We start from the raw sequence: 27,744 nt of genomic DNA on the forward strand, positions 1-27,744 counted from the left end.
AAAATTCCAATTCTTTGCATTTGAGTTCTTGAGTTTATACGATGTTTTGGGTCATTAGCCATCTCTACCATGGGGCATTGAACTATCAGTTTTGTAGCATTTGACTAAATCTGAGCAGAAAGTAAAACTCTTTACACTTCAGAATTTATCAGCATTCAATAAACACCAGAGAAGCAAATCATCAGTCATACATGCCCATGTCATAACACTGCCTCCACCATGTTTGACAGATGATGTGGTATGCTTAGGATAATGAGCCCTTCCTTTCCTTCTCTATACTCTTCTCTTTCCATTATTGTGGTACAAATTAATCTTGGTTTCGTCTTTTTAAAGAATCTTATTCCAGAACTGGCCAGACTTTATTAGATGTTTTCTAGTAAAGTATAATTAGTCTTTCTGTACTTCTTGAGGTTAACTCTCTGTATTTATATTAATGAAGGAGTCTTTTGATTGACTTGATTGTAGACTTTGACAATAATTCACCTGCCTAATCATGAGTGTTTTTGAATTTGCTATCCGTTGATACCCCTTCTTTCAACATTTTATTTAACTTGCTGAAGTTAGCTATTCATGCTATTCCTAGCATGAGGTAAACTCATTTACCTAATACTGACAATGAGACATGCATTTCCCCCAATACAAACTACTGCAGAATCTATGAGAACACCACAATAATCATTAGAAGACACCAGATCTTGCCAATAATCACCAGACAATTTCTTGAATGTTAATTGACTTACCATTAGATGAGAACAACAAAATAAGTTTCTAGCCAAGAGGTCACTAAAAACCTAATTTCTCTAAAGTTAGACAATGTAATTTAAAATTAGAAGCTCTGTAGTTTAATGATTTCAATTAGTATAACAGTTCATCCTCTATTCTCACATGGGTCAAATATGATGACAAATAAATGATGGTCTCTTAAAATCACAATGAATAGCTTCAGTAATTAAGCATTTAAATGATTTGTTCAATATCTACACATTCAGGCTCATCACAAGTCTACTTACTGCCTTACACTATACTGTATGTAGCAGAAAATATTTAATCTGTATCTATTTTGTATCTAATTGTACGCAGCAAAGATCAGCTCTCTAACAATTTAATGCTGTACTTTTGTTTTTAACTACATAATAGTGGTTTGATGGTCTAGGCCTGAATCCATTAAGCCTAAAATATTTTAATAAAAAGTGTCAGAAAAGCCACTGAAAAGGTAAAGCTGTTAAGCCGTTTATGTCCAGTGTTTTTAAAATAGTGATTAGAGCTCAATGTAAGATGTTTAGGCAGAATTGTTGGAGTGGAAAATGGGAAACTGACCTGCACTATTAAGGCACTCCAGGTGTCTCCTCCAGAGGCCCGAGATCTCTTTGAGCAGAAACTCACTGTCTGGAGAAGAGCTTTGCAGCTGGGCGAGACGTTCCTCCAGCGAGCAGGAGGCTTCCAGCAAAGGAGCAGGGTCTGACACACACACACACACACAGACATGTACAGAAAGTTAATAAACACTTTAGTGCATTTGTCATATTCAATTTTTAAAACAATAATTCTATATTAAAAAGAAACTTCCAAACAAACCCAACTTAATCTCAGCACACATCCAGCACTATTAACAACCAATAACCTCTGCTCCTCAAGTCACTCACAAATACTTATCTAGACAAATCCAACACTGTTAAAGGAAATTTTAAAAAAATACTGAAAAAGTAGTAGCATGTAGGAAAAATGGTGAAATTCTGTAGCACAACAGAGGAGCTGTTTTGCAATGCATGTGGCTCAGCGTGAGGCCCATGGGGCCAACTAGGAGGCTGTTTCTGCGCTAACAAGTCTCCTCTGGATCATTTGATCATTTAAATTATTATGCCAGGAATCCTCAGGAGGCACCTCAGCTCTCCACTTCACAGGGCTGTTTTTAATCTTCCCCTCTTCCTTTCTTCTTTGCCTGAAAAAAAAGTTAGCCTGCTGTGTGCTGCATGGATAGGAGTGGTGCTCTTGTTGTGCACCTGCCTGTGAAGGAAGGCAGAGGAGGTGGCTTCTAGCACTAAAGCAGTCAGAGAGATAGGCTCAGGGGAGTGAAACTGAAGGAGGGGGAGTATGTATGTTTGTGAATGTACACCCACTCATACACACACTTGCACACACAATGCATGCAAGATCTGCTGCTGGAGTGCACACACCTACACACACACACACTCACATACAGAGAAAAAAAATTAAAACTTCAAATTCAACCTCAAAACACAGGACACAAACAAAGCTCTTGGATATTCTGCTGAGAAATGTGACCATGTCCATAAAGATTTAGTCACTCTAAAATGCAGAGACAAGAGGGGCTAGTACCAGTGCACTGATTCACAAAAGCTTTATAAAATAGTAAGACATCCATAAATGCAGTAATATGTAATTGTGTGTGTGTGTGTGTGTGTGTGTGTAGGTTTGTATTGTTACAGCAGCACAGTGGAGATTGCGTCAGTCACATGGGACACTGTGCTTAAGAGGATGACTTAAAACAGAGCTATTCTCCATACAACCCCAGAATCTTCCCAGTGCCTTTACTGCAAGCCTTTTAAGAGCTAATGATCAAATGCTTCAGGCCAATTCTCCAGTGCAGAGACAAACCAGTCCTGATTATCAATCAGCTCCATACACAGAGTAGGTGAAACTATGCCATGTAGGTGAATACGTCCATCACTAAAGCAATCAGTTCCATTCAAACATATAAAAATATCCTAAAACATCATAAACCATACAGAATAATAAACTACTGATTACTGCATATATACAAAAAAGTACCTACATACATTTCTGGAGGAAAAGCATGGCTCCTTGATAAAATACATCATCAACATTTTATAAAATTCTGGTGACTGCAAGGATTTGTATTTATACCTCATCTATCCATAAAACATTATGCATTACTGACCACACTTTAAAATGTCTGTAAACTTTTTGCTACAAGCCTCCAGGCCAGGCGTAATGTTCACAGCTCTCATTTCAAGATGCACAGAATTAAGCCCTCCAATGCAACAAGTTTCTCCCCAAGGCCAGTGAATTACAAACACTGACACGCACACACACTCACATGCGCACACACACATGTCTTACTTTTCTAGTGAGGACTTTCCACGGACAACATTATTAATGTGGGTCATTAATGCTATACCTACACTTAAATCTAGCCCCAAATCTAACAGCAACCTCAGTAATCACAAAGTAATAATAATAATAATAATAATAATAATTATTATTATTATTATTATTATTATTATTATTATTATCATTAAATATAAATATATCAATAAATATTATTATTATTATTATTATTATTATTATTATTATTATTATTATTATGTAAAAGCTGCAAATTTTCTAAAAGACAGTTGTTAAAGTTAAATCTGTTGTATATTCTAATCCTTGTGAGGACATTTGGCCAGGCATACACACATACACTCACACACTGTGTGTATACACTCACATACAGCAGAGTAGTATTCATCGTTGTCTAAAGATCTACATAATATTTAAAAAACAAATTTAATGAGAGAAACAAGTCTAGAATTTAATGCACACTTATAAACACACAAATTTCTTTGTCTGTTTTACAGACCATGTGTATGCACAAAATCAAACTTGATATAAAGACATTTTGTTCAACACGATCAGTCTTGTAGGGCCTGATAAGAGCCTTTATTAAAACTCAAATTAAGAAAAAAACGTAAGGCTTTGCAGGTCTCGTCACTATGTGTTTTCTGTTGATCCAGTGTTGGTGTGGCCATGGAATGGTCTAAAATGCCAATAACCACCTTACCTACTCAAAGTTTATTTGCATTGATTACACAAACTATTAGAGAGTGTCAAACCTATTCTATCACCTCTAATCATTTCCTGGCTTAATTAAGCACACTAATGACTTCTTAGCAAGAGTCTCTCCACCAGGCCCAGCCCTCTTCTGTGAAGTAGGACACAACAGGCCAGTGATTACCCTTAATGAGTTTGTCCTTTTATTGTCCATGTAAGTGTGCTGTCCATTTTATAATCAGCACCTATCTTTGTTATGCTCAATTACATGTGTGCCCTGAGGTCACGGTAACTAATAACAATTCTGAGCCTTTATGAAACAATGCATCATATTCACGTGCGGCTGAAAGTCCATCTGCTCATGAGGAAAAAATAAGGAATCGTTATAAGGAATCAGAGTAGTTTTGGATAACTATTGATTATTTCAGGCCTTGATGTGTGATTCTTTGCCTTGGGCAGCACAGTTCAGTAACCTTTATTAGTGTGACCTTTGACTGATTATGATTGAAGGAACAAACATTTCCAACTAAATGACAAATCTGGAGTTGTGAATAACTGGCAATCAGAGAACCCCAAAAAAACACAAAAGCATGAGTGAAAATTATAGGTAATGGTCAGCAGTTGAAATTAATGATGATTAGCCTCTGTGCAAACTTTGGGCTCCAACCCACCTGCTAATGTAAATGTGCTATTTGCATGTATATCCATTACAGTCTCATAATATCAGAAGGATTAAACACAGTGTAAAACACAACTGCTCTTTTCAACAAACACAGACTGAAAAGATGGTCACCAAAAATAAAACGCACCATTATGTTGGTTGCTAACAAATCAGCAAGTTTCACAACACAAATATCAGTAGTGACTCCAACATCAGTAATGCAGATAATGAGCAAGAAACCTAGGTACCGAATGACAATGCTGTGGCTTCATTTTAACAAGGTAACAGAGAGCAGCATACTGGATAGCAGGAGCCAGTGCTCCTGCACCAGCTGCATTGTGATCGGTGTGTCACTGATAATTTTGAACTCAATAACACTAATATGTAATAATGCTGTAGACCGGCGAAATACATTACTGTTCCACATAATCTCCATTTTTAATAATTCTCACCTACTGACTTCTCATCAACATATCAAAAGCTTCAGCACCTCTAGAATGACTCCTATGTAGTGTCCCAGTAACTAACTTTGGTGCATTTGTCTTCTGCTTAAATTGAATTACGAGGTTTTTTTTAATAAGAGCCGGCTTAGTAAAAGGCACTTAGAGCTTCTTCTTACACCCCTTTGTTCTGTATGCATGATGCAACTTCCTACATTTTCCCACTCACACTTTAGTGCATATGAGCATGGCTGTGCTTGGAGTTGCAGAGGTGAGGGGAAGCCTGACTGGGTGGCCCAGTGCCGCATGACACGGCATGCCAAGAGGAGCAGGTGTGCCAGGGCGGTCTGTCTTGGCCCTGTCAGCGCTACACTGTCATTAGCTAGCACGGACGCAGCGGGGGGCAGCACGGCGTCTCTCAGGCCCCTCGGTAATTACGCTCTGACATAATTAACCCAGCAAGCCCATTAGCCCAGCGATGGCTGGAAAAAAGCCCTCACTATAATTATTTGTTGTGTGCATGCTAATGAGGCCAGCTGTGCACCCATCGTACAACATGAACAAATTAATTTACAAGGCTGTGCTTCAAGGGTCTTTTTTCCTTACTCACACTCCAAAACCACAAACTCTTTTGTGTGTGTGTGTGTATGTGTGTGAGAGAGAGAGAGAGAGAGAGAGAGAGAGTGAGAGAGAGAGAGAGAGAGAGAGAGAGAGAGAGTGAGAGAGAGAGAGAGAGATAGAGAGAGAGAGAGTTTTTATTTTTCCATCAAGTGGTCATTTATGGTCCAAAAGCATCTGTTCATCCTTCTGTACAGAAGTGGATATGAAGCTGTGTGACAACGTGAGGAAACAACTCATAAGACTAGTATGGATCAGTTTCCTTTAGGTGTTGTGATGTCTTCTGCTGCAGTCTATGGAGGCAGTTGCAGTGTTCTGGGAGCCATCACCCTGTAGCTTTTAAAGATTCCCCTAAGACTTGCCCTAATTATTCATTTAATCACAAAACACATCATAAGAAGTGCAGAGAAGAATTTGAAGCTTTAAACCCTTCACACTGCTAAGATAGCTGGGCATCTCTGGAGATAATAAATATAATGAAATAAATATTTTCATGAAAACTAAAATTCCAGCACCTGCACTGTGATGCAGAAAAACGTCTTAGTTTTCTTTCACTGATTCCCTAAATGTATATTTGTCATCCCACCATATTTGTCCAGTTTGGTTGGGACAAAAAGCTATTATGCTAATTTCTCCCTAAAACAATTTTTTTTTACCAACAATACCCAGGGTCAAATTCACATAGCAACATTAGGACACACCTTTGCAGTGACTTTTCACAAGTTCACTTTATTACAAAACATACCAATTCATTCAATTGACATTCATCATTCCAACTCCTTGCTCATAAATCTATCAAAAAATTTAGACATTTTAAATGTTCTCCTGAAAAACACAGAGTAGGTAATTCTTTTGTTCCATTTAGGTAGCGTGGCTTCACTCAGTTCACTTGATATTCAGTGAGAATATTAAATCACTTTTGCATCACCTTGATGTAGAAAAGGAGAGAGCGAGTATGTGAGAGAGATGTGTCTGTTTCTTTTGGCTGCATGCATTGAAAGACAAACTTTCTCACAAAGGCTTTTTTTGCCAGCAGACTGAAGGACAAGAGTCTGGCTTACATCAATACACATCACCTATGAAAGAGTCTTGAAAGAAATGCACTGTTTCAGAAGCGTGGGATATGACTGAGATCTGCTATCTCAATAAAAGAATCTGGATAAAAGAGGAAAAGCAAGCAGGCAGCAAGGGCAAGTGAGAGCAAGTGGTTCTTTTGAATGCTGATCAGAATATTACATGAAGGCCACTGCAAAGATGAAACTCCATATGTCTAAAGCTGTCACAAGAAAATCAAGGATGCTGTAAGATGCCACTGTCATGTGTACCTGTTAATAGCATTATGGTGGAATTTTGACATAAAGGTGGAGCCTTGAATTGTTGCAGGTTATCTTTAGAATTTAGTTGCATGCATTATTTATATGTGTAAGGAATTTGGCTGGTAAGGTTCACTAATTGTAGCAGGTTATCTTAGAGAATCTGCTACAGTTCTTCCGGAGACTTGACAATTGCATCTGTTTTTGCAGGTAAAACCTGAGTCTAATTATGTTATTTGTCTGAAAATTGGTGTAATAGGTTACTTTCTTTACCGACCTTCTCTGTAACACTTATATATACACACCACTATAATATATGAACATTTTCTTTCTTACTGACTCTTTCTTATTGCACACACATATACACACGCTCTGGTATAATCTCTGTGGGGTTTTCCTTCCACAGGGATCTATTGGGTAGGCCAGTGCTTTTATGAACATAATGCATTATTAAGCACCTCAAACATCTCCTGGGCCTTTTGTTTATTACTGCTCTTATTAATCACCAGCACATAATCTCCTCCCATCTAGAGAGCCCTCATTCACCATTCACTCTCCATTCACACCAACACCAACACACTCACACACACACACACACACACACTCACACACACACACACACACACACACACACACACAGACAGGTCTTTGAAACTGATAATATTCTATGATGAAATATCCTTTAAAAAGGCCAATTACAAGTACAATGATACCAGGAAAATTCTGAACACTGATGAAACATGTGGACATTATCAAGCACAACAAACCTCCAAAGACAAGGTCTGTCTTGGGAAGACAGAAAAAGACAATAGAAGTGAATAAATTTATGCAACAAAAATAAATTTCTTTTTGTCACACTGACTCTACACTTCATTAACACACTACTGCCACACTAACAGAGACAAAAGGCTTTTATTTCTGGATTTGTCATCTAATGCAATCTAATATAGACATCACCTTCACATTCTTGTGGGCTCAATAAACTTCCCATCAGTAATACCTCTGGTCACCACTAGCCAGCAGTGTAACACAGGTGTTTATGCATCATGTCCATTTTTAAGATTTCATCAGACAGCCAGTCTCTGACCAGCACCTAAACTCAAAAGAAGTTCTTTCCATTAGAACTTACCCTTTACTATTGTCTCGGTGCTCATTTGCTGAATATACAAAGCCCTTGACTGGTATAAAACGTGAGACAGCCGAAGGGAAAGCAAAGAGATAGAGAAAAATGGCCTCTTGGGGATGGAGAAGCATAAAAACACAGGGAGCTACAAAGCTAACACCTGCAGTGCCTGTCTTACGGCTATGCTCCAGGCAACAGCAGAGTCGACCCTCTCCAGGTGAGGCAGCTACAAAAAAAGACACCCTTGCTGCGTAGCTTTGAGTGACAGATTGTGTCTACCCCCCATTATCTGACAAGAAGTGAGGAAGTGGAGACAGAATATTTTTTATACATCTTCTCTGATTTTTACAGAAAAGTGGAATCTGAAAACAGAAGGTAGACATGACTGCAGGGCCGAACTATGGCAGTGGCAAAAAACATAACTGAGAGATGTGTTATGTAGAGAAATACTCTCAGGGCAGGAAGAGAAGTGCAGTACAAAGCCTGACAGTAGCAGTGGGAGCACTAAGGTTGCAATTTTTTTATATGAGAAACTAAAGAGGTATTGCCTTAAATCCAGAGACGAGGAGACATTGACCACATGCTCTCATTCCTCTTCTTCCACTCTCTAAAATTTTATATACGAGATACACTGTGTCTCAATACACATAGACACTTTTAAATTGTGAACATCTGTTTTACATTTGTGTTTTGTAATTATGCTCAGTCGAGCAGCCGGGGATTAAACCATTGCTGACAAATCAAGAAAAGGCCAGGGAAAAACATGAGAATGGAAATGGGGAACCATCACAGAGTGGTAGATTTCTGTTGACATCAGCCACAGAGAAGGGGGAGAGATTATCGTGTAGACAATAAAGAAAGAATCAGCACTTTAGGCTGCCCTCCTTTAGTAGTAAAGAAAAAACCTTTTTTGGATACAGCCAGCAGGGACCCTAGCACACTAACCATGCTAAGGCCATCAACCTACACTCCACTGTGAATGAAACAGCAGTCAGTTATAGGACATGCAATTGAATAATTGAAAATTTACACTTGGGCTGTTCTCAGTTTTCCACATATCCATGTTACAATTTATTTCTTTTATCAAGTCAATCAAGGTAACTACTTTGTAGGAGGTCATTTTGAAATAATCATTAGAAACGGATTTATTTTACTAAGAGTATTTCATTTAATTTATTAGAATTCTAGTGTTTCAAAAGTTTACATACACCAAGTCTCTTTAAAGTCTAGAAAACTCCACACATTTTTTTAATATCATTCAACGCTTCTGGTTGGCCAACTGTCATAACTGGGAGTTGGGAGTGCATCTCCTGCTATAAGAGCCAGTAAATGTTGCCAATTCAGCTGAGATATCATGGTGCAAAAATGATTACTCCCCAATACAGAATATAGGACTAAAACTTGATAAAATGCTACAGGAATTCAACAGTAGATTAGTTTAATCAATCATCATTCAGATGGTTGTCAGATGACAATTAAAGGTGGTATTTAACCCATTAAACCCCCTCCCATTCAATGCTGAGCATAATGGTACAAGATGGAAGAGAACTGTCAAGAGACTTAAGGATGAAAGCAATTTCTTTACACAGAAAAGGTCAAGAAAATTAGTAAAGCTTTGCTAATCAGCTGGAATATAGCAGCAAAAGTGATTCAAAAATTCAAAAAGGACTTATGGCAATCTCACTGAGACTTCCAGGCCGTCCAATGAAGTTAACACCATGAAATGAACATTAGAGTCAAACTGAGGTTTTGCGTGACACAATGCACCATGCACTGCAGAGGAGAGGCACGTTTCACTTCAATAAAGCTTCAGCTATACCTCAATACTTTTAAGACATTATTGTGGACACATCAAAATAGCCTCCACACCCAAGCTGCATTTCATAGAAAACCTTTGGAAGAAATTTTGGACAGTGCTTTGCACTTGCAAGGACACATTTGTCCCATTCTTAAAGCAGCAGCATTTCTTAGAAAAAGCTGTGAATGCTGTTCACTGGATCAGTTAAAAGGTTAAAACCTACTGTGGAACTGTGTGCAAACTTAAGGTAATATAGGTAGTATCAAAGTGCTATAAAATATTAGACAATTATTATGATATTACAATAATATAATGGAAAACTGTGGAATTCTTGATTCTGTTTGGTCAGTGTTGATTTTCATTATATGAAGCACTGTTGTATTTTCAAACCACATGTCAATACATTTTCTGTAACGGCACAGCTGAGACAGTAGCACTGACTATAAACTATAAACTCTTAAAATGCTTGATGTGTGGGACTCTTCAGGACATGGTGTTATAGGAAAATAACTTTGGGATAGTAAGAGTAACCCTGCTTTGTGTCAGGATGCATCAAACAACCCTATTGTTGATCATTTCCCTTTAACACCATGCCCATAGGTGCTCTTCACTTATCTGCCCTTTTTATTACATATAGCATTAAATAATGTGTGTAACAATAACGGAGATGGGTTTAATAAATTTATAACCACTTTTGATTTTAGTGTACTAAAAATAATGGAGCTAAGCCTAATTGAGGCAGTGAATACAATCTCAAATGTAATAAGAGAGACCTTGAGCCAAAGAACTGGATTAAAATAACTATTACTCTAATAAACTGGATAAAAAGCACAGGGGGTTGACTATAGGCTGCATAATTCAACAGCAAATGCACATCAGCATGTCTGAGAGTTTACTGAGGTTGTGCAATGCCACAGGTTACTGTCCTTTAACACACCTGGATCAGTCCATTTCCCATAAACAGGAGAGAGAGAGAGAGAGAGAGAGAGAGAAAGAGAGAGAGAGAGAGAGACTGTGTGTGTGTGTGTGTGTGCACACTTGGTGGGGGGAGGTGACCTTGCACATGGCCAGAGAGTGTCTGATAAATAGGCCGTGGTAGACAACAGGCTCACCTTGCAGATGGTGTGTTCCGTCAGGGGTCGATACAGATGAAAACACACTTCTCGCTGTTAGGACAGCACTTTAGCAGGTCAAGCTCAAGGCTAGGTGCTCATTGTACAGTCTTGTTCAAATCCAAGGCCCAAGGCTTATGAATGTTCGAGTGGCCTTTTGAAGTGCAAACCTTGGCCTCTGAGCGATGCCCCTCCTCTGTACTGTAGAAACTCTGAACTAATCTGAGTGTGTCCTTTAGCTCTACACAAAATGTGGAGCAGCCACAGTACATACAAAGCTCAATGGTAGTTCATGAACTTCCCTTTGCTGAGCCTGAGAAATTAAACTGATGTTTAACAAAGTCACCCTTGTCTGCCTGGTATATTTTATCTTCAGGCATGCTATTTGTCATATTGTCACATTTAAAGAAATTATATAGGAGGAAATAACCACTCAAAACTGACTTTAATCATATAAGTATATCTTTATACTAATAGGAAAATGTATGTGAATGCTGAAATTACAGCACAAGATTTAAGTCATTTTTACCAGTTTGTGATGTTTTGCAAAACGTGCAAAAGGATTGCTTGTATTAAATGTCTGACTTTTGAAAACTGTTTCAGAAATGGGAGCTTTTGCAGCAACTCAGAACTCTGTGGATGTTTTCTGTGGTTCATTTTAATTCTCGATATGCAACAATGAAACAAATGATCTAAGAGGCTCATGTATGTGGCTTGTTCAAGAAGTCAAGCTACTTGTGTACAAATTCAATGCCTCTTTCTGAATGCACATCACAGCCACTGGAACATGGTTGCTTACTCTTTCCTGTAAGTGCAGCCTTTGTGAGTTATGAGCCTTAAAAGTGTGATTTCTGAGGCAAATACCTGCAGTTCTATTGTGCAGCAGAATTTGGAACAAAAAAGTAAAAAGACAATTAACATTCAGTCATTTGCTCATCATGTGTTGGGATGTGGTATAAGACATATATGTTAGGACAGTACGCATCCTTCTTTATCTTCTTCAACAGTCTCTGTAACTGTTTTTATTTTTCTTCCATTCCCTTCTTCATTTCACACACACACACACACACACACTTACACAAGCACTCTCTTTCCCCAGTGATCTCATCAGGTGTTAGCCCCTACATTGGTAGGGCTTTAAATAGTCCACTGCAATCAACAGTGTCCGATATGGAAATGTTACATCCAGTCAAGAATGTGTGAAGGTTTAATTGTGGCATTTGGATGTGGGATAAGCATAAGCACTTCACATACATCTTCACATCCATAACTGATCAGATATTCAGTGCAGCATGTGACGATTGTGCTTTGGCATATTTCTACCTGTTCTCCAGCATGGCAGTATAATAAATATGAGCTTTATGCTCATCTTGCTTGATGCAAATGATAGTTTGTATATTTGCAGCCATGTGACTCACCTGGGGCTTCTATCAGCTGTTTGTAAACTCCCAGAAATGCAGACTCTGCCTCCTTACTGCGCTGGATCAAGGCAACAACCTGCAAATAATGACACGTAAAGATAGATCAAATTATAAAAGAATTCATTTATCTGACTTTTTCTGAAACATGGATATGCAACAAAATGTAAAATACTGTAAAAATAAAAATGCACAATATTCACTGCACATTCCCATATGTATTACAATCATACATAAATAACCTTAGCTATTTTGTCCACAACGAGCACACATTTATTTTATGTAAATGTACATTTAAGTGAAGTCATGAATACCTGGACTACCAACAAAACATTTCATCACAATCATAGACCAAAACTATGACAGTATATTAAAGCAACATATTGTGATTCAAAATCTGGTCAGAGCCATAGTGCTGGGACTTAAAGCTCAGTGTGCCGAGGTCAGCATGTATGCAGTTTTTCCCTCCATCCCTTCAACCCTGCTATCCACTGCTCGACAGGGGCCTCAAACCAATTACAGCTTCGTTAGGGGAGAGCGGGTGAGCAGAATGCACTACCACCTGGCCCCATGGAGAGGGCACCTGTGCCTGCAGAGACGTAGGCGAGAGAGCGCCTGAGACCATAAAATGCAGCTCCATCACTCTTTTCACACAACTAAAAGATCTCTCTTCTGCCTCACAGTAGGGACAGAGACACCTGGGCCAACATCCTGGCTCATGTCAGAGGGCAAATGTATAGAACTTTTGCCAGTTGTGCAGGTTACACAATAATAGTAAGAACGGATGTAAGTCCAGTAAGCTCTTTACATTTTTGACACCCTAGGTAAAGATAGCTATACAAGGCTGTGAAAAAAATGGTCTTAATCTCACACTAAAAATATGAAAGAAAGCTTAATTGTCTCTCAGTTTATTCTATGAACTGTGCCACAATTATTGCTATAGCTTGCATTTAGTATTTTCTTTTGGAGACTGGAGTAAAATCTCCTCAATACAACTTCTCTTCAGATTCTCCAGAGCCAGAAGGTCCAAGCTTGATTCCGTGGTTGTTGAACCATTTTTGTCTAGATTCGGATGCATGTATTGCATCACTTCCTTGTTGAAAGATACAAATATGAACCAGTTGTAGTTTTTTGGCAGAGGTAGGCATCTTTTCATTTACAATCTCCTAATATTTCATGGAGTCCATAGAGGGCTCCAGGGCCTTTAAAGGAAAACAAAATGCTTTACCATCCTTCCTTTTATGCCAAACCCATCGTTTGTCAAAAAGCACTATTTATGGTCGCATCTGAACCTTGAACCTGCTTCAAGTTCCCTGTAATGGGTAGCACACTCCAAATGCTAAACTTTGCGGGTAGAGTAAAGCAAGGGTCAACATTGTCTCTTGTGTTATCTTCCCCATGTTGATGAATCAATGGGGAAATCTGGCCTTTGTGTCACCTCATATTTATATTCCAGTGAAGTAATAGATGATCACATGCGCCCCTTATGTGATCATCCAACAAGAAGTAAAATATGAATGGAAACATGATTCAGTTACATTTTTGTTCATAAGCATCCTAATGGGTGCAAATAATGTTGACACATTCCTTTGTTTATAATATATATTCTGTTCAAATGGTTAAGACTCTTGGTTTACCAACTGCAATTTTTAAATGATTTTATTTTTAACCAAATCTTTTAAAGATTTCCTTATTGTACTACAGTAAATGACACAAAGTGAGATATGTTCAACCAAGGGAAAATGAATATTGTTATAAATAAAAAATAAACAAACTAAAAAGAAAAACAAAATAAAACAAGTCTTAAGAAATGAAAATGAATGCTATAAGCTTCTAATGAATGTTATTGGCTTAAAGGGGAAATTCAATATGATTAGAACTATATGGGAGAGAGAGTGAAAGTGAGAGAGTGGGGGGATTTAGATTTACAGTAAAGAGCTGTTGTCCCTGGAGTTCCATAATGCCAGCATCATGCTCACTAAAATATTTTAAAGATAAGAGCCTGCCAATACTCTAGCTCACTGCTGCTTCATGGAGTTCATGTTAAAATGGAGAGGCACTAGACCAATCGATACAGATACAATAGTCTCCTGCTTTCCCTGTCTGAAAGCAATAGTGTTTCTCTGTGTTTTTTTTTTTCATCTTTGCTCTCTCTGTCTCTCACTTTTCCTCCATTTCCAGGACATCACATTTGGTTGCTACATCAGCACTGAGCCATCACACGTCGAGATAACAAAACAAGAACCTAGAAAACACATGTGAGCAAAAGTGTGTGATTTAGCCACCAAGAGACAAGGCATTATAGAGAGTCAGCACCTGATCAGTCTAATTAGCTCTTCTGTCCAGCACATAGTGTGCAGCATAACTGAGAACACTAATTTATCCACAGTGACAAAAACACTACTATTAAATGTACACTTTCAACTGAATTCTCATTTAATTTGCATACTTTATTACAGAACATGGCAAGCATAAAACATCTTATTTCAAACAATCCCTAAAGTTTTCTCGTTTGATATCATCATTTTTAAGTAACTAACAATTACAATATTTGTTTAAACATTAGTCATTGTTCACATTTTCACATCTGGTGTGCAACAATAGGATAATATTTAATAAAATGCTACATAGCAATATTAAGATAAAATAAAAAAATATTTCTTGGAAATGTGAATCACAGGTGTAGATGGGTCTCTTTAGCTTATTAGTCATTTAGTTGAGTAACAGGCATGGTTACAAACAAAAGCCATATAAAGCACTGACCTGGATGCAAAGTCTTTGCTCATCTGTTCAGAGATACCTGGCTTTTAATCATTTCAATTGAACACAACCCAGGGGTTTGTTACACTTTGGCCATAATTTGTGGCCAATCACAATTCGATTAAATCACGATTTGAAATTTGAATGAAGAAAATTATAACTGAAAAGACTTTTATTTGGATACAACTAGATAATCAAAAATTGCTATGAACAGAGAGTTCAATATTAGAAACAAAAAAGTCAAACTGGTTCACCATACCTTCAAAGAAATGATAAATTTTCCCAAAGTTTGATTGAATAAACAAAGACTCTCGCCTGCGGAAAATAACTGACTGAAATATAATGAGCTGTGTGGCAGCGCCTGGTATCAGATGTCACTTTAACCAGAAATAGAGCCCCAAAGTCGGCTAAAATGCCCGAATTCCATGACCTCATTCTTGCGCACCGCAGACTGCAGCGGTGGTGCTGTGTGAAAGCTATTATAATGTGGTCACTAAGCAGGTAACATATCATGTGTGTTTTCATTATAATCCACAACTAATGAACCCAGCCTATGCTCATTTATATATTTTAACTCTATGGGTTGCACAACCTCAGAGATGTTCTTGCACCTGCATTTGACATATATTTAATAGAATACTGACTCAAAAGATGAAACTACAGAAGATTTGGCTTACTTCCACAACTTTCTATATAACCATCTATCCTGATTTCATCTGCTGTTGTATATTTGTTTCAGCTCTTCAAAGTAAACCTAATATATGTCAAAGACAATCTGAGTAAACAAAAATACAGATTTTAAATGATCATGTCAGAATAAAGTTCAGTGTCTCCAAATGGAGAAAACTTGGAGCAGTGGAGAATCTTCCCAGAAGTGGCCTGCTTACAAAACTTCCTCCAAGAGTAAATCAGCAACTCATCCAAGTCACAAAAGAGCCCAGACATCTATGGAACTGCAGGCCGTGCTTGCCTCGGATAAAGTCAGCATTCATGACGCCACCATTAGAAAGACACTGGACAAAAATGGTAATCCATGGGAAAGTTGCCAGGCAAAAAACACTACAACCCAAAAAGAACATCAGAATCAGAATCACCTTTATTGCCAAGTACTGTGGGTTTTACATGTACAAGTGTTTTGGTGTACTGGTGCACAGTAATATGAATCAAGGGAGAAAAATACAAAGAAGCTATGAAAACTATGAGACTGAACATAAAAAAATATAAAAAATATTATAAAAAATCATATAAAAAAGGTGAACCAGTGCAAATGCTAAATTGCAAATGCTACATGCAGTGCAGACAAAACATTAAACATAAAGGTTTATAAAGGTTCATGAAACATAAAGGTTCATCTCACATTTGTCAAAAAAAATAAATTTTGATGACCCCCAAGCCTTTTGTTCTAATGTTCTATGGACTGATAAGTTGAAAGTATAACTTTTTGGAAGACAGTGTAGTGTCTGGTATAAAGCTAATGCAGCATTCCGCAATAAGTACAGTCAATCATGGTAGTGGTAATGTGATGGTCTGGGCAACTTGCTATATTGAAGTCTGCTCTCAACCAGAAACCATACAGAAGAATATCCAGTCATCAGTCTGTGATCTGAAACTCAAGTGCCATTGGGTTATGCAGCAATATAATGATGCAAAGCACATGAGCAAATCCACCTCTTAATGGGTCTAAAGAAACTAAATTAAGGAATGGAGTCCTGACTTGATCTGGCATTGCATTAGGTGTCTGAATGAATTCTTTAAAGAATCAAACTCCCTCCTCAGCTATGTAAAAGACTGATCTCTAGTTACCAGAAGTGTATAGATGCAGTTGTTGCTGCTAAAGGTGGCCCAATCTTTCATTCAGGGGGGCAATTACTTTTCCACACTGGTGATACTGTATGAGTGGTGCAAAATCTTTTTCCATTAATAAATGAAATGATCATTTCGTGATCTCCTTTTTAGGAATATGACTAATATACAAAAATAAAGATTAAGGGGCAAATACCATAATATTAATTAATCTCAGAAAATACAAAAGACTGCTAAAAGACAAACATACTGGACAATACCTTCAATTTCTATACTTTTATAATGTTGAGTGTTTGATTCAAATTAAAATGGAAACACTTATTTTGCTGATAGTATCCAAAGAACACCATTTTATATTGTGTCCATACAATGAATTTTGTGCATCATTACACACAATAAATCATTATGGTAAACTGTTCAATGTACATATGTACTGTAAGCAAGGGACTAGTTGGTGTGACATTGTTACCGCTCAGCTAAAACTGCTCATTTTGATGCTGATGTATAAGTTTAATGAATCCAACGCAGATTTGTTCATATTCCATTCTGTGAGCTCAAATCACAGCTTGTTTTCACCTCACACTTTTTTATTAATCTGAAATCTTTGCTCATTTCTATGCTTGGATAAATTTTCAAATGCAACTTTGATTATTTTCCTAAGCAATAATGTATGCATGCATGTGTGTTTGTGCAAATGTGACTACATGCTGCAGATTTTAGACTGACATCCACCGTTCACAGTTCTTCACTATCTATTAACAGGAGAACAAAGATTTCTTCAACAATCACATCATTAACCTGTCTGAGCCCAGTAGACCAGCTATCGGTAATCACACACACACACAAGAGATGGATGACTTTTTAACACTTGTGGCTCCTGACAGTGCCAAAAACTAGCACATACCAAGTTTCAAAGGGGTGAAAAAGAATAATTAGTTTTACATAAAACACACACAGCAGTCATTTCCTCTAATTTCCAATTAGTGGGGAAATCAAATAAGTGACAATGAAAAGCGCTAAAGATCTGAACCCATTCTTCATTCAATTCTGTTAACAGGAATAGCTCAAGTGAGTCTGTGTAAGTGTGTGCATGTGTGTGTGAAAGAGAGACTGTGTGAAAGAGAGAGAGAGAGAGAGAGAGAGAGAGAAAGAGAGAGAGAATTATGGCCAGGTTATGGCACAAGAGTTGCACAAAAATAAATAAATAAAATCAATGTTGGCATCTAAATTGAGGAGGTGGGTTAAAAACTGGGAAAGCATGATTAAGTAAGAAGACAGCAAGAGACAGTGAAAACCCTAAAGAGAGTGGAGAGTGAGAGTTAGAAAGGCTCCCAAAAAGACTAGCAATTAGCAATTATGCACTCATCAATTATAATTACTACAACTGGTGATTATGCAATTATCATAGTGAATCATCAGTTTTTAGCAGCAGCGCTCACACTGAGGTGTGTTATGTCAGGTCTGCAGGAAGAGTCTGGCTCCAGACGACATGAAGACATAGAGGACATTTAACATTCTATATTAAACAGCAGTGATGTTGGGTAAGGTCAATATTATTTAGCTTCAAAGCCAAAGATTTCCTTTTGCATTTTTTGCATACTTAATGAATCTTAGCCTTCTAAAGGGCTCTATTTGGAATCCCCTTATCTAAAACACAGTACCTTTAAAGGCTTCCCAAGAAAAGACAAACCAAAAAAGTCTTCTAAGTTTATATCCATGTACATGTGCATGCACCCTCTCAAATATAAAAAAGCCACTTTATTAAACACAAAACATGCAGACACTTCTGTTCATACAAAGCCTCTAAAACACAGTAATGAAGTCATAATCCAAGTAAATCTCCGACATCAGCATTATAAAAACCTTACTTAACACCAAAATGCAGAGAGCTACAGAGACAAAATGCAGAAAATAACACAGGGACAAAGATGATGAGCAAATGTGAAGCGAGTGATTAAACACAGACGAAGAAGTCAGACAGGCAGGTATTCTTTCCTTTATGGTAATAAGTACTTCCTGGATATGTAGTGTCTGCAAAACTATTTTCATAAATGTTTTGAGGTTTTCTTATGGTTGTTGTGCCAAGTCTAAAGTGTGGCAACTGTCTCTGAGGCACTGGGTGAAATGAGCAGTCAGAGAGCTGACATGCATCTAGTCCCTACGTCAATTTCAATCAGCAACTCTGTCACACACACACACACACACACACACACACACGAACACACACACACACAAACACATACACACACACACACACGCACACACACTACAGTGTGTCATACAGCACGGCTCTGCCCAGCACTTGTACACTTGGAGGCCACACATTCTGCCCTAAAGCCGTGTGCTGAGCTTCTCAAATGCAATGTAAATACTCACACATACTGTGAATAAACTATGTCTCAAAACACAGATCTATTATAGACCAAATCCATAAATAGAAGACAATATATAAAAATCCTACTGTGTATGAATTTCTCTGTTAGTCCTGAATCCCAGAACGACTTGTGTTGTAGTTAGAAGTATGTTTAAAGTAATCTCTGGAAAATTCAACACCATACTGTAATATGTACACCAATAAGACCCCAAAGAATAACTGGTGAGTTATTGCTTACTGTGAAATTGGTCAGAGCTTGTATATTTATTTTGCTGTGTTGTGTGTACTATGTAATATTTGCTAACATTAACTATTCATACTTATGACTCCCTGTGTACAGGGTGTCTGTATTGTCTTGTATGTTGCATCATGGACCTGGAGGCACAATATTTCACCCAACTGTATACAAACATTGGCTCAAAACAACAGTCTCAAAACAATACGCAGAAACTAAGATCATACAGAAACTAACATCTAAAAATACGGTACCTGGGGGATGCTCTGACTACACCAGCATGCTGCTTCTGGATGGACTGAATTGCTACAGGGTATGCAGTTTGCACATGCAACAGGGTGTCAACGTTATGTTCTTGTGTTGTGTGCCATATCTTTCTTTTTCAGTAATATAAGGTAATTTAAGCAACTGGTGATATATCTGGAACTTGGTTGAGTATGTGCTGTGTTAATGATCAGATGAGAAATTGTGGTACTGCAATACATCTGAGAGTTGGCTAAAGGTAGGCTAACATTATCATTATTTTATTATCTTTATTATCTTATCTTTAATTGTATGTGTAATTACCAGTTGGTATATGATGTAAAAAAAAAAATAATAATATAATAGGATGTGCTGGGTCAAGTGCTATTTTATTAGATGCTAAATTGTAGTGAATAATGTGATTACAATTAAAAATTTTAATCAGCAGTTATTCATGTAATTTCAATTACAATTTCAACTTATTAGCAGTATTTATGTTGGAATATACTGAATTCAATTTTCAATTCAATTTATTTGTAATGCACTTTTAACATTGGGCATTGTCTCAAGAAGTATAGAAACATAATAAAAATTTAGTTTAAAGTTAAGTTACTATTTATCCCTAACATTTATCCCTAATGAGCAAGCCTGCGGCGATGATGGCCAGGAAAAACTCCCTGAGATGATATGAGGAAGAAAAGGCTCAGAAGGGAATCCTCATTTGGGTAACACAAAGATATTGACAATGTACTAGACACCTTTTAGACCTTTCAGTCTTTTCAGCCATGCTATTCCCTTCCTCAGCTCACATTTTATAGCCCTGATTTTTAGGCTTGAATGTAAGCATTTGTATATTAAAAACATTACACCTGAAAAACCCTCTCTTGAACTAATAATAATAATAATAATAATTTAAAAAAGCATATACTGACTTTTGATAGCAAAAGGCCTGCGCATATACTGTACTTTTACCCCAAAATCATTCTAGTGGTACATCTATAAAATTCTGCAAAAACAACTACAGTAAAGAAAGATCTTAAATCTTTAACTACAGACTTATACAGTAGACTAAATGAAAGACCACTGTCACTTTAACAAATTTCAATTCTGCCAGAATTGTTCTATTGGAGTACTCAATCACAGAATGACAAGAATGAAGTTCCTGGCAGAAATGTGCACTCAGACCCATTTTCAACCTTCATTATCATCCGGCAGGTCGTCTACAGGTGCAGGTACAGACACAAATCCATAGGAGAGTAAGACATTAAACCCAGATCAAAATGTTTCCCTGATCCACCCTCCTTGCTGTAACATTGTTCAAAATACTGCTCAAAGCCCCTAACCCCAGACACTGGATCCTTCCTGAACCCCCACAAAACTTTGTTCTGATCCTCTATCCTTATGCCCTTAAAGTCACAAGAAAAAAAACCCAAGATGTGAGAGAAGAAAGGGTTAGAGTAGCAAGGGGTAGCACAAAACAGACAAAAGACTAGTATCTAAAGCCTTTATTTGGAGGCTTTGCAGTTCAAAAGACAAGTAGCTTTTTGCCAGCAGAACAGAAATTACAAACACTGTAAGTAGTATGTGAACTTTGAGGTGGAGGCAACACAGGTCTGTGCGGGCTGTAAAATGTGAGATGCTGAATTCAGAGTGAATTTTATAAAATGAACAGAATGGGAGGGGAAACATTTTTATATCAGAGTGTTAAACAAGTGATATGGATTTGAAAGATGCATGAGAAAGAGAAAGAAGGTATTGGATGCTTAAAATATATTTTGTGCACCCAGTGATGTTGACAGAGAGCTGGGCACTGCAGGAAATCATTCACCTTTATCTACCCTCTAAGTGACACAAGGGCATGCACAAGTAGCCTCCACAAGCCTGTGTGCTATCTTTCAATTCGACATGCTGAAAATGTACCATTACTATACGCACAGAAGTTCTCTCTGTGTATCACACTACAGTCCTCATCCATTCTAAGAATGGAGTCAGTGGCAGTCCAGCTCTAAGGTTTGAAGAGACAGAAAGAAAGGGAAAGAGGGAAAGAAAGACAGGGACGAGGTTTGCACTGTGATGGATGGATCTTGCTTGGCATGGTTCTCCTCTCTCCCTCACAGAGCTGGTGACTTTCCAGCCAAGCAATTATCATTGCAGAAGGCATAATAGCCTAATTAATTACCAGTGTCAACGTTGCCTTTGTTTCAATGTAATGGGACATCATGCCAACAGAGCATCCGCTTAAAAAGGGAAAAAACTCACGAGTGGCTCCCAGAACACAAAAGACAGAAGAGAGAGAGGACAACATGTGCCTCGGTAAGACGCACACACACACACACACACACACACTTTTTCTCTCTCTCTGCTATTCTATGATCAATCAGATTTGGTTAATTAAATTTGCATAACAATATTTTTAAAAAACGCTACAAAATCTTTTAACATAGCTTTTTAAGCAAGATGCGGTGACAGACACATTTCTATCTCATATCCCCCAACTCCCGCCCCAAATAAAAAAAGGGCCTAGATGACAAACACTTCCTACCCCTCCCGCCCTGGCCCTCTGTGTGTGAAATATTATGTGTCAGGTCTGTCACATTCTCTTCCCTTTTACATCTTAGCAAAAAATAGCAGTACACAGACAATCTGAGGCCAGAAAAAGAAGTGAAATAAAGCGTGGCAGCGGCAGGGGAGAGGTGGAATTGCACTGTGACTGATGAAGGCACTGAGGCAGAGATGGTGCATGTGCTTATTCTCATTTTTAGTTAAAACACTAGGCTACTTAATAAAACCTTCTTGAAAGGCCAAATGGGAGTGTGTGAGCCTGAGAGGTGAATATATGTATATGATGCTGTACTTATCTGAGCCACATTTCATGCTTGTGTCCTTGTGTGTGATTCTGTGTCTGAGGGCATGTGTGTCTGTATGTGTAATCCTTGAAGGGAGGCAGCAGGGGCTCATTGTAGAGAGCATTGACTCTAATAGGAGCCGGCGCAGCCGTAGCGAGCAGCTCGCCGGCTCCTGCGGTGAGGCGAGTTTTGCATAATTAATGACTGTTGATGTTTCCAGGTAGTCGCTCAGCAAATTCACTTCAGAGCGGCTGCCACAATCGGGCCGTCTCCAGCAAGAGCGACACCGGAACAGACAGCTAACATTACCACCATAAATAAGGCAATTTTGTACAGTGTCTTCCGTCATTACCGTGAAGTGTTCAGGGGCGACAGTTCATGTCAATTCAGTGAGGAGCAAAAAAAAAAAAGAAGTGAAGAAGGTAAAGGGAAAAAACACCAGAAGTGAGGAACTTTTCTATACCGGTAATCCTACAAAGAGTTTAAACTCCTTGTTTAGTGAAGCTTCACTGAACCCCAAAATGTTGACTAATGGCTCCATGCTGGTGGTGTTGAAAAAGAATTCACAGATAACAAAAGCAACTGTTTCCATCATGTAACCATTAAAAATATGCAAACCCCCAGGTACGGATACGGCTGTGAAATTATGAAATGCCTTCATATTAAGGTATCAAGAATTAAAGATTTAAAAAATGCCAGCCAGCCAGAGAAGGCTATTTTTTATGACTCTATCCCCACCACTCATTAATTTATAATAACCTTTAAGGCTTTTTGATGTCATACATATTTTACCGAGAGATATCGTTCCCTTCTCAGCTCTCATGTAGGTCTCAAAACTGTCAAAAGACAAATCACTGGTGGTGTCTATAATTAGCTTCAGGTAAGAACAAAGAGTGGCATTAATCCTAGCCTCAGCATTAATGCAGAAGACTAAGTATTTTAACAATGGGACAAAAACTAATATGCAAACACTGAGCCAGACTGTCATCGTATACAAGGATGCAATGACTAGCAAATCTATGTTTGGATTTTTATTGCTTTATTTCCCAGATTTTCTCTATATCAAACTCTGGGATGTCAGATGCTGCAAAGGCATGTAGGATTTGGGAAATATGGATATACAATCAAGAATGTTGCAATATTGAATATTACACTGCTGCTATTACCTGACTGCTGCAACAATATTCCTGTTGTTTCCATGTGTGGATTGGGTTGTTCGTATTTTAAATTTAAGTTACACTTAGTAAGGGCTGACAACTACAACTGTGGATGACTACATTTACTCAGGTATGCACACAGCTTAGCACTTTCCTTGTGTTTTGGTTGTTGTATACTGTTCATACTGTGAAATGTGTATGCCTCATAAATACCATTCTAGTTTTACTGTTAAATCTGTTCATTTCAAAACAATTATTTTATTGACAATTTATTAGTCCATTAATCCATACAATATTTTCTTATTTTATTTTCTCAGTTTTTGCACTGGTTTGAACAACTAATGAATACCAGTCATGATTATTTTTTTTAAATAAATGATCATTTGGTACAGGTCAGAAGAAAGCATTAGCAATAAAAAAATGAGGAAAAAAAGAAACCTATACAATGACCCATTGTCCATTGTAACCTCCTTAGGTAGGAGTTGAACCCACTGTGGTCTTCTGCCATTGTAACCCATTCGCCTGAAGATTCAACCTGCTGTCCTTTCTGAGATGCTTTTCTGCCCACCACAGGTGTAAAGACTGTTTATTTGTGTTATCATAGCCTTCCTGTCAGCTCGGCAGCCTGGTCATTCTCCTCTGACCTATCTCAATAACAAGGAATTTCGACCCACACAACTGCTGCTCACTGGATGTTTCTTGTTTCTCACACCATTCTGTGTAAACTGTAGACTGTCATGTGTGAAATTACTATGAGATCAGCAGCTTCTGTGATATTTAAACCAGCCCAGCACCAACAACTACACTGATGTTTGATGTGACTGTTTATTCAAGATTTTCTGCTTTTTCTCTACTTAATAATTGCATGAATGTGCAGGTGCTATTAGGAAAAGTGGACAGTTTTGTTCACACACACACACACAGATGCAGAGTAAATAATATGTGAATATATGCATTTCTATGACCTGAAACAAACACAAGCTCAAGAAAACTCCAGCTATTTTTGTAAAAATCACCCTAAACTGTATGCATATTTTGTAATCTGTGAAAAATCATTCTTCATAAACCCCAGTGGGTCTGATCTGAATGTGAGTGGCCTTTGAGCCTTGGTTCTATGGTAACTGGCCCTGCTAGTTCCCTTAAGTACAAGCCTGTGTGCAATCATGAATAATTTATGATATTCTTATGATTGAGCCTGGCCCATGGGACAACACAGACTGATGCAAGTCATGAAGCCTGTGACAGCAAAAAAGAAATAGACAAGGAGAGCGAATTTGTGTGGGTTGCAGAATGCTGATAACGGTGACATGAGATGCAGGTGTTTGATATTCTAACAGCTACACAAAGAGCATTTTCATGTCTTGCAATTCTGAACTTGGCAGTTTTACACAGTGCAGTTCCAAGCAAAGCTGGATTTGGTGAGGCAAGAAAAGTCAAAATAGGGGATGTGTGTGAATAAATATGCTTTTGCTGAGATTCCCTAGACACTTAGTTGGGAAATAGGGCCTACCCTTCAAACCACTGGCAAAAATTGCTCTCAGTATGAAATGTAATAAAACGGCTACATTGCTGACTCTCTGTGCACCTTCAGTCATACTTCACATCTCACGACTCAGCTGCAGAAGGGACAAACACACACACACACACACACACACACACACACTTGCTCAGTCAGGTGCTTAGACCACAAACACCTTCACACATATGCACACCATGCCACAGTGAGTAGACATATAATCTTACTTAGACCTGCATAAATGCTGTGAACACACCTTGCCCAGCCCACGGTTTCTATAGAAAAACAATTAAAGCCTATATCTGCCACTTTATTTGAATCCAAGGTTTAGCATGCAGATATTGTCATTTCCTGAAAACCCAGTGAGGAGATAAACGATGCAAGAATGCTGGGTACATATACTAGAATATTGGTCACGGGTCATTAATGAAAACACATGGTTTAACAACTAAATCACTGAACACTCTATTTAACAGTGAGAATGACTATTTAGCTTGCTGAATATTGGGACCAAATTAAATGATCATCAAGGCATGAGGGTAACCAGAACAAAATACCATTTTTAGATGCCCGATTTATTTTTTGGAGTGCTCTTGTCCATTTCTCAAAGAAAAACAGTAATGCAGAGGAATCTCAGCTCCTGTTTCATTCTGTAAAGATGTTCTCTCTTTCTTACACACAGCTACATGTTAATTAGTATTGTGCTTAATCCAATATTGAAGAGCCCAAAACTGTCAGGTCATATTATAAACAATCGGCCTAACGCTCACGCAAATGACATTTTGTGCCGCTATCTCTCACCGCAAAATGTTCCCAAGGTACTAATTGGCCTACTTTATGTTCTCTGTCTGAATTGCCGGTTCTTTTTAGTTTGGAGTATTAGTCTTGACATCCATCGATCTGTAACATGTGGCATTCGAATATTTTTTCAAGAAAAGGAAAAGGAAATGTGAAGTGAATAGGTTAACTCTTTCCCTTCCAGGTGCAGCTGACATAATGAAGACTAAGGGCTGTTTCAGTGGATATGGTTGGGTCTGCTAAAATGAAGGATTGCTTGTAATTTGAAAGGAGAATGAAAGTTCAAACACTTTGCCAGCAGCAAAGCAAGTGTAACTTTTCTCCTTGTGCATTATTTAAGATTAGCTCCATCATTTTATCAATCTATCGATCTCTCAGCAGAAAGATGAAAATGGAAAAATAATGAGTCCGATGAATGCTGTGTAAAGAACATCAATGTGCAAAATTTAATTATCTGCAGAGGAAAAAAGTGTCGACTGTTTTCTAAAACAAAAAGAAGCGGTTAATATTTTGCCTCTCTGCATATTTTAATTACCAGATCAATCATAAGTACGTACAGCACTGCTTTTGTGAGAGGGGAGAAAATTGCAAGTCTAAATGAAAAACAATAGATTTACTTTAAAGTCGAGTCTCTTTTGAAGTCTAAATTAAAATTTCAGGTACCTTTAGGAAAGGCTGCTTCAGAAAGTTGCAATATTTAATTAGTGTGTTTAGATTCCACTGAAATTACACTTCACAGGCCAACATGATGTTAAATGAAAACTCTGGAGGATTCAGACTTCTGCTGTCTCAGACAGTGGGAGTTCACAGCACTTGGAAACTTGGAAATGGTGGAAGGAAAATGATTCGGTCAGGTCAATTCTCATTTTTGCTTAAGGCCAACTACTCCTACAAAATTTTACTCTGCATACCAAACGTATTCTTTTTATGTTGTTATTTATTCTCAACCATGATAATATTACAATACACACATCACTTAACCCACAGTCAGCTCTTGGTAAAGATGGAGCACTCACTCCTGTAATAATGTCTGTGTGGTTTTATGGCTATTTTCACATTTTATCCTGCTCAGATATAAATGGGCAAAGATTTTCAATCTTGAATCTTTAGTCTGCTTGCAAAATCCTCTGTCTCACTCTTGAATACAATCTAGGTCCTTCACTATGAGCGCTATAAAATCATCCAAAAACGAAGCTCTATTTTTTTTTCTACTCCCCTGACAGTCTGATCTAAAGTCAAATTTTAACTCCGCTCCTGCTTTTGGAAGGAACACATAGTGTGTTTCATGCTTACATGACTTTTTTAATTCCCCGCCTTGTGCAGTCAAGTGGTGAAGTTTATTTCTCTTGGCACATCTTCGCCGGCACACTGCCACACATTTCGCACATTTTTATTGGCTAATTTGACTGCATTCTTGCCAGCAGCTGCATACGAGCCAAAAGCGGCAATGGCTGTTGGTCCTCCTCCCCGCTGCACATCCTCCCGCTGAAAGCCATGGATGGATCAGTCCTTCGTTCAGATTGAGAGAATATTGGCTAGGTTTCATCATGTCATCTGTTTCACCCCTTTCAAACAAACATAACCAAAGGCTCTTCCTCTTCATTATGGAAGGCAATGCTATTCGTCTGCCTCTCCATATAGTCAGCATCTGTTCTGTAAAATCAGTTAGTTCAGATGTGCCAAAAAATCTGTGTACTGCTGGGTATCAGTGTACACTGGCTCACACACTGGCAC

The 27,744-nt window shown here is 38.0% G+C and overlaps 1 protein-coding gene across 3 annotated transcripts in view; it reads right to left on the reverse strand.

Moving 5' to 3' along the window:
• cux2b (cut-like homeobox 2b) overlaps nt 1-27,744 on the reverse strand; it is a 107,440-nt gene that overhangs the window by 28,589 nt on the left and 51,107 nt on the right. For all 3 annotated transcript variants that reach the window (XM_058390607.1, XM_058390606.1, XM_058390605.1), the window contains 2 exons: nt 12,279-12,357; nt 1,318-1,458 (listed from right to left, as the gene is read on the reverse strand). In XM_058390607.1, coding sequence (XP_058246590.1) covers nt 1,318-1,458; nt 12,279-12,357 — 220 coding nt within the window. The remainder of the gene's footprint in view (nt 1-1,317; nt 1,459-12,278; nt 12,358-27,744) is intronic.

This window comes from Hemibagrus wyckioides, linkage group LG05, assembly GCF_019097595.1.
Source record: "Hemibagrus wyckioides isolate EC202008001 linkage group LG05, SWU_Hwy_1.0, whole genome shotgun sequence".
Classification (NCBI taxonomy): domain Eukaryota; kingdom Metazoa; phylum Chordata; class Actinopteri; order Siluriformes; family Bagridae; genus Hemibagrus; species Hemibagrus wyckioides.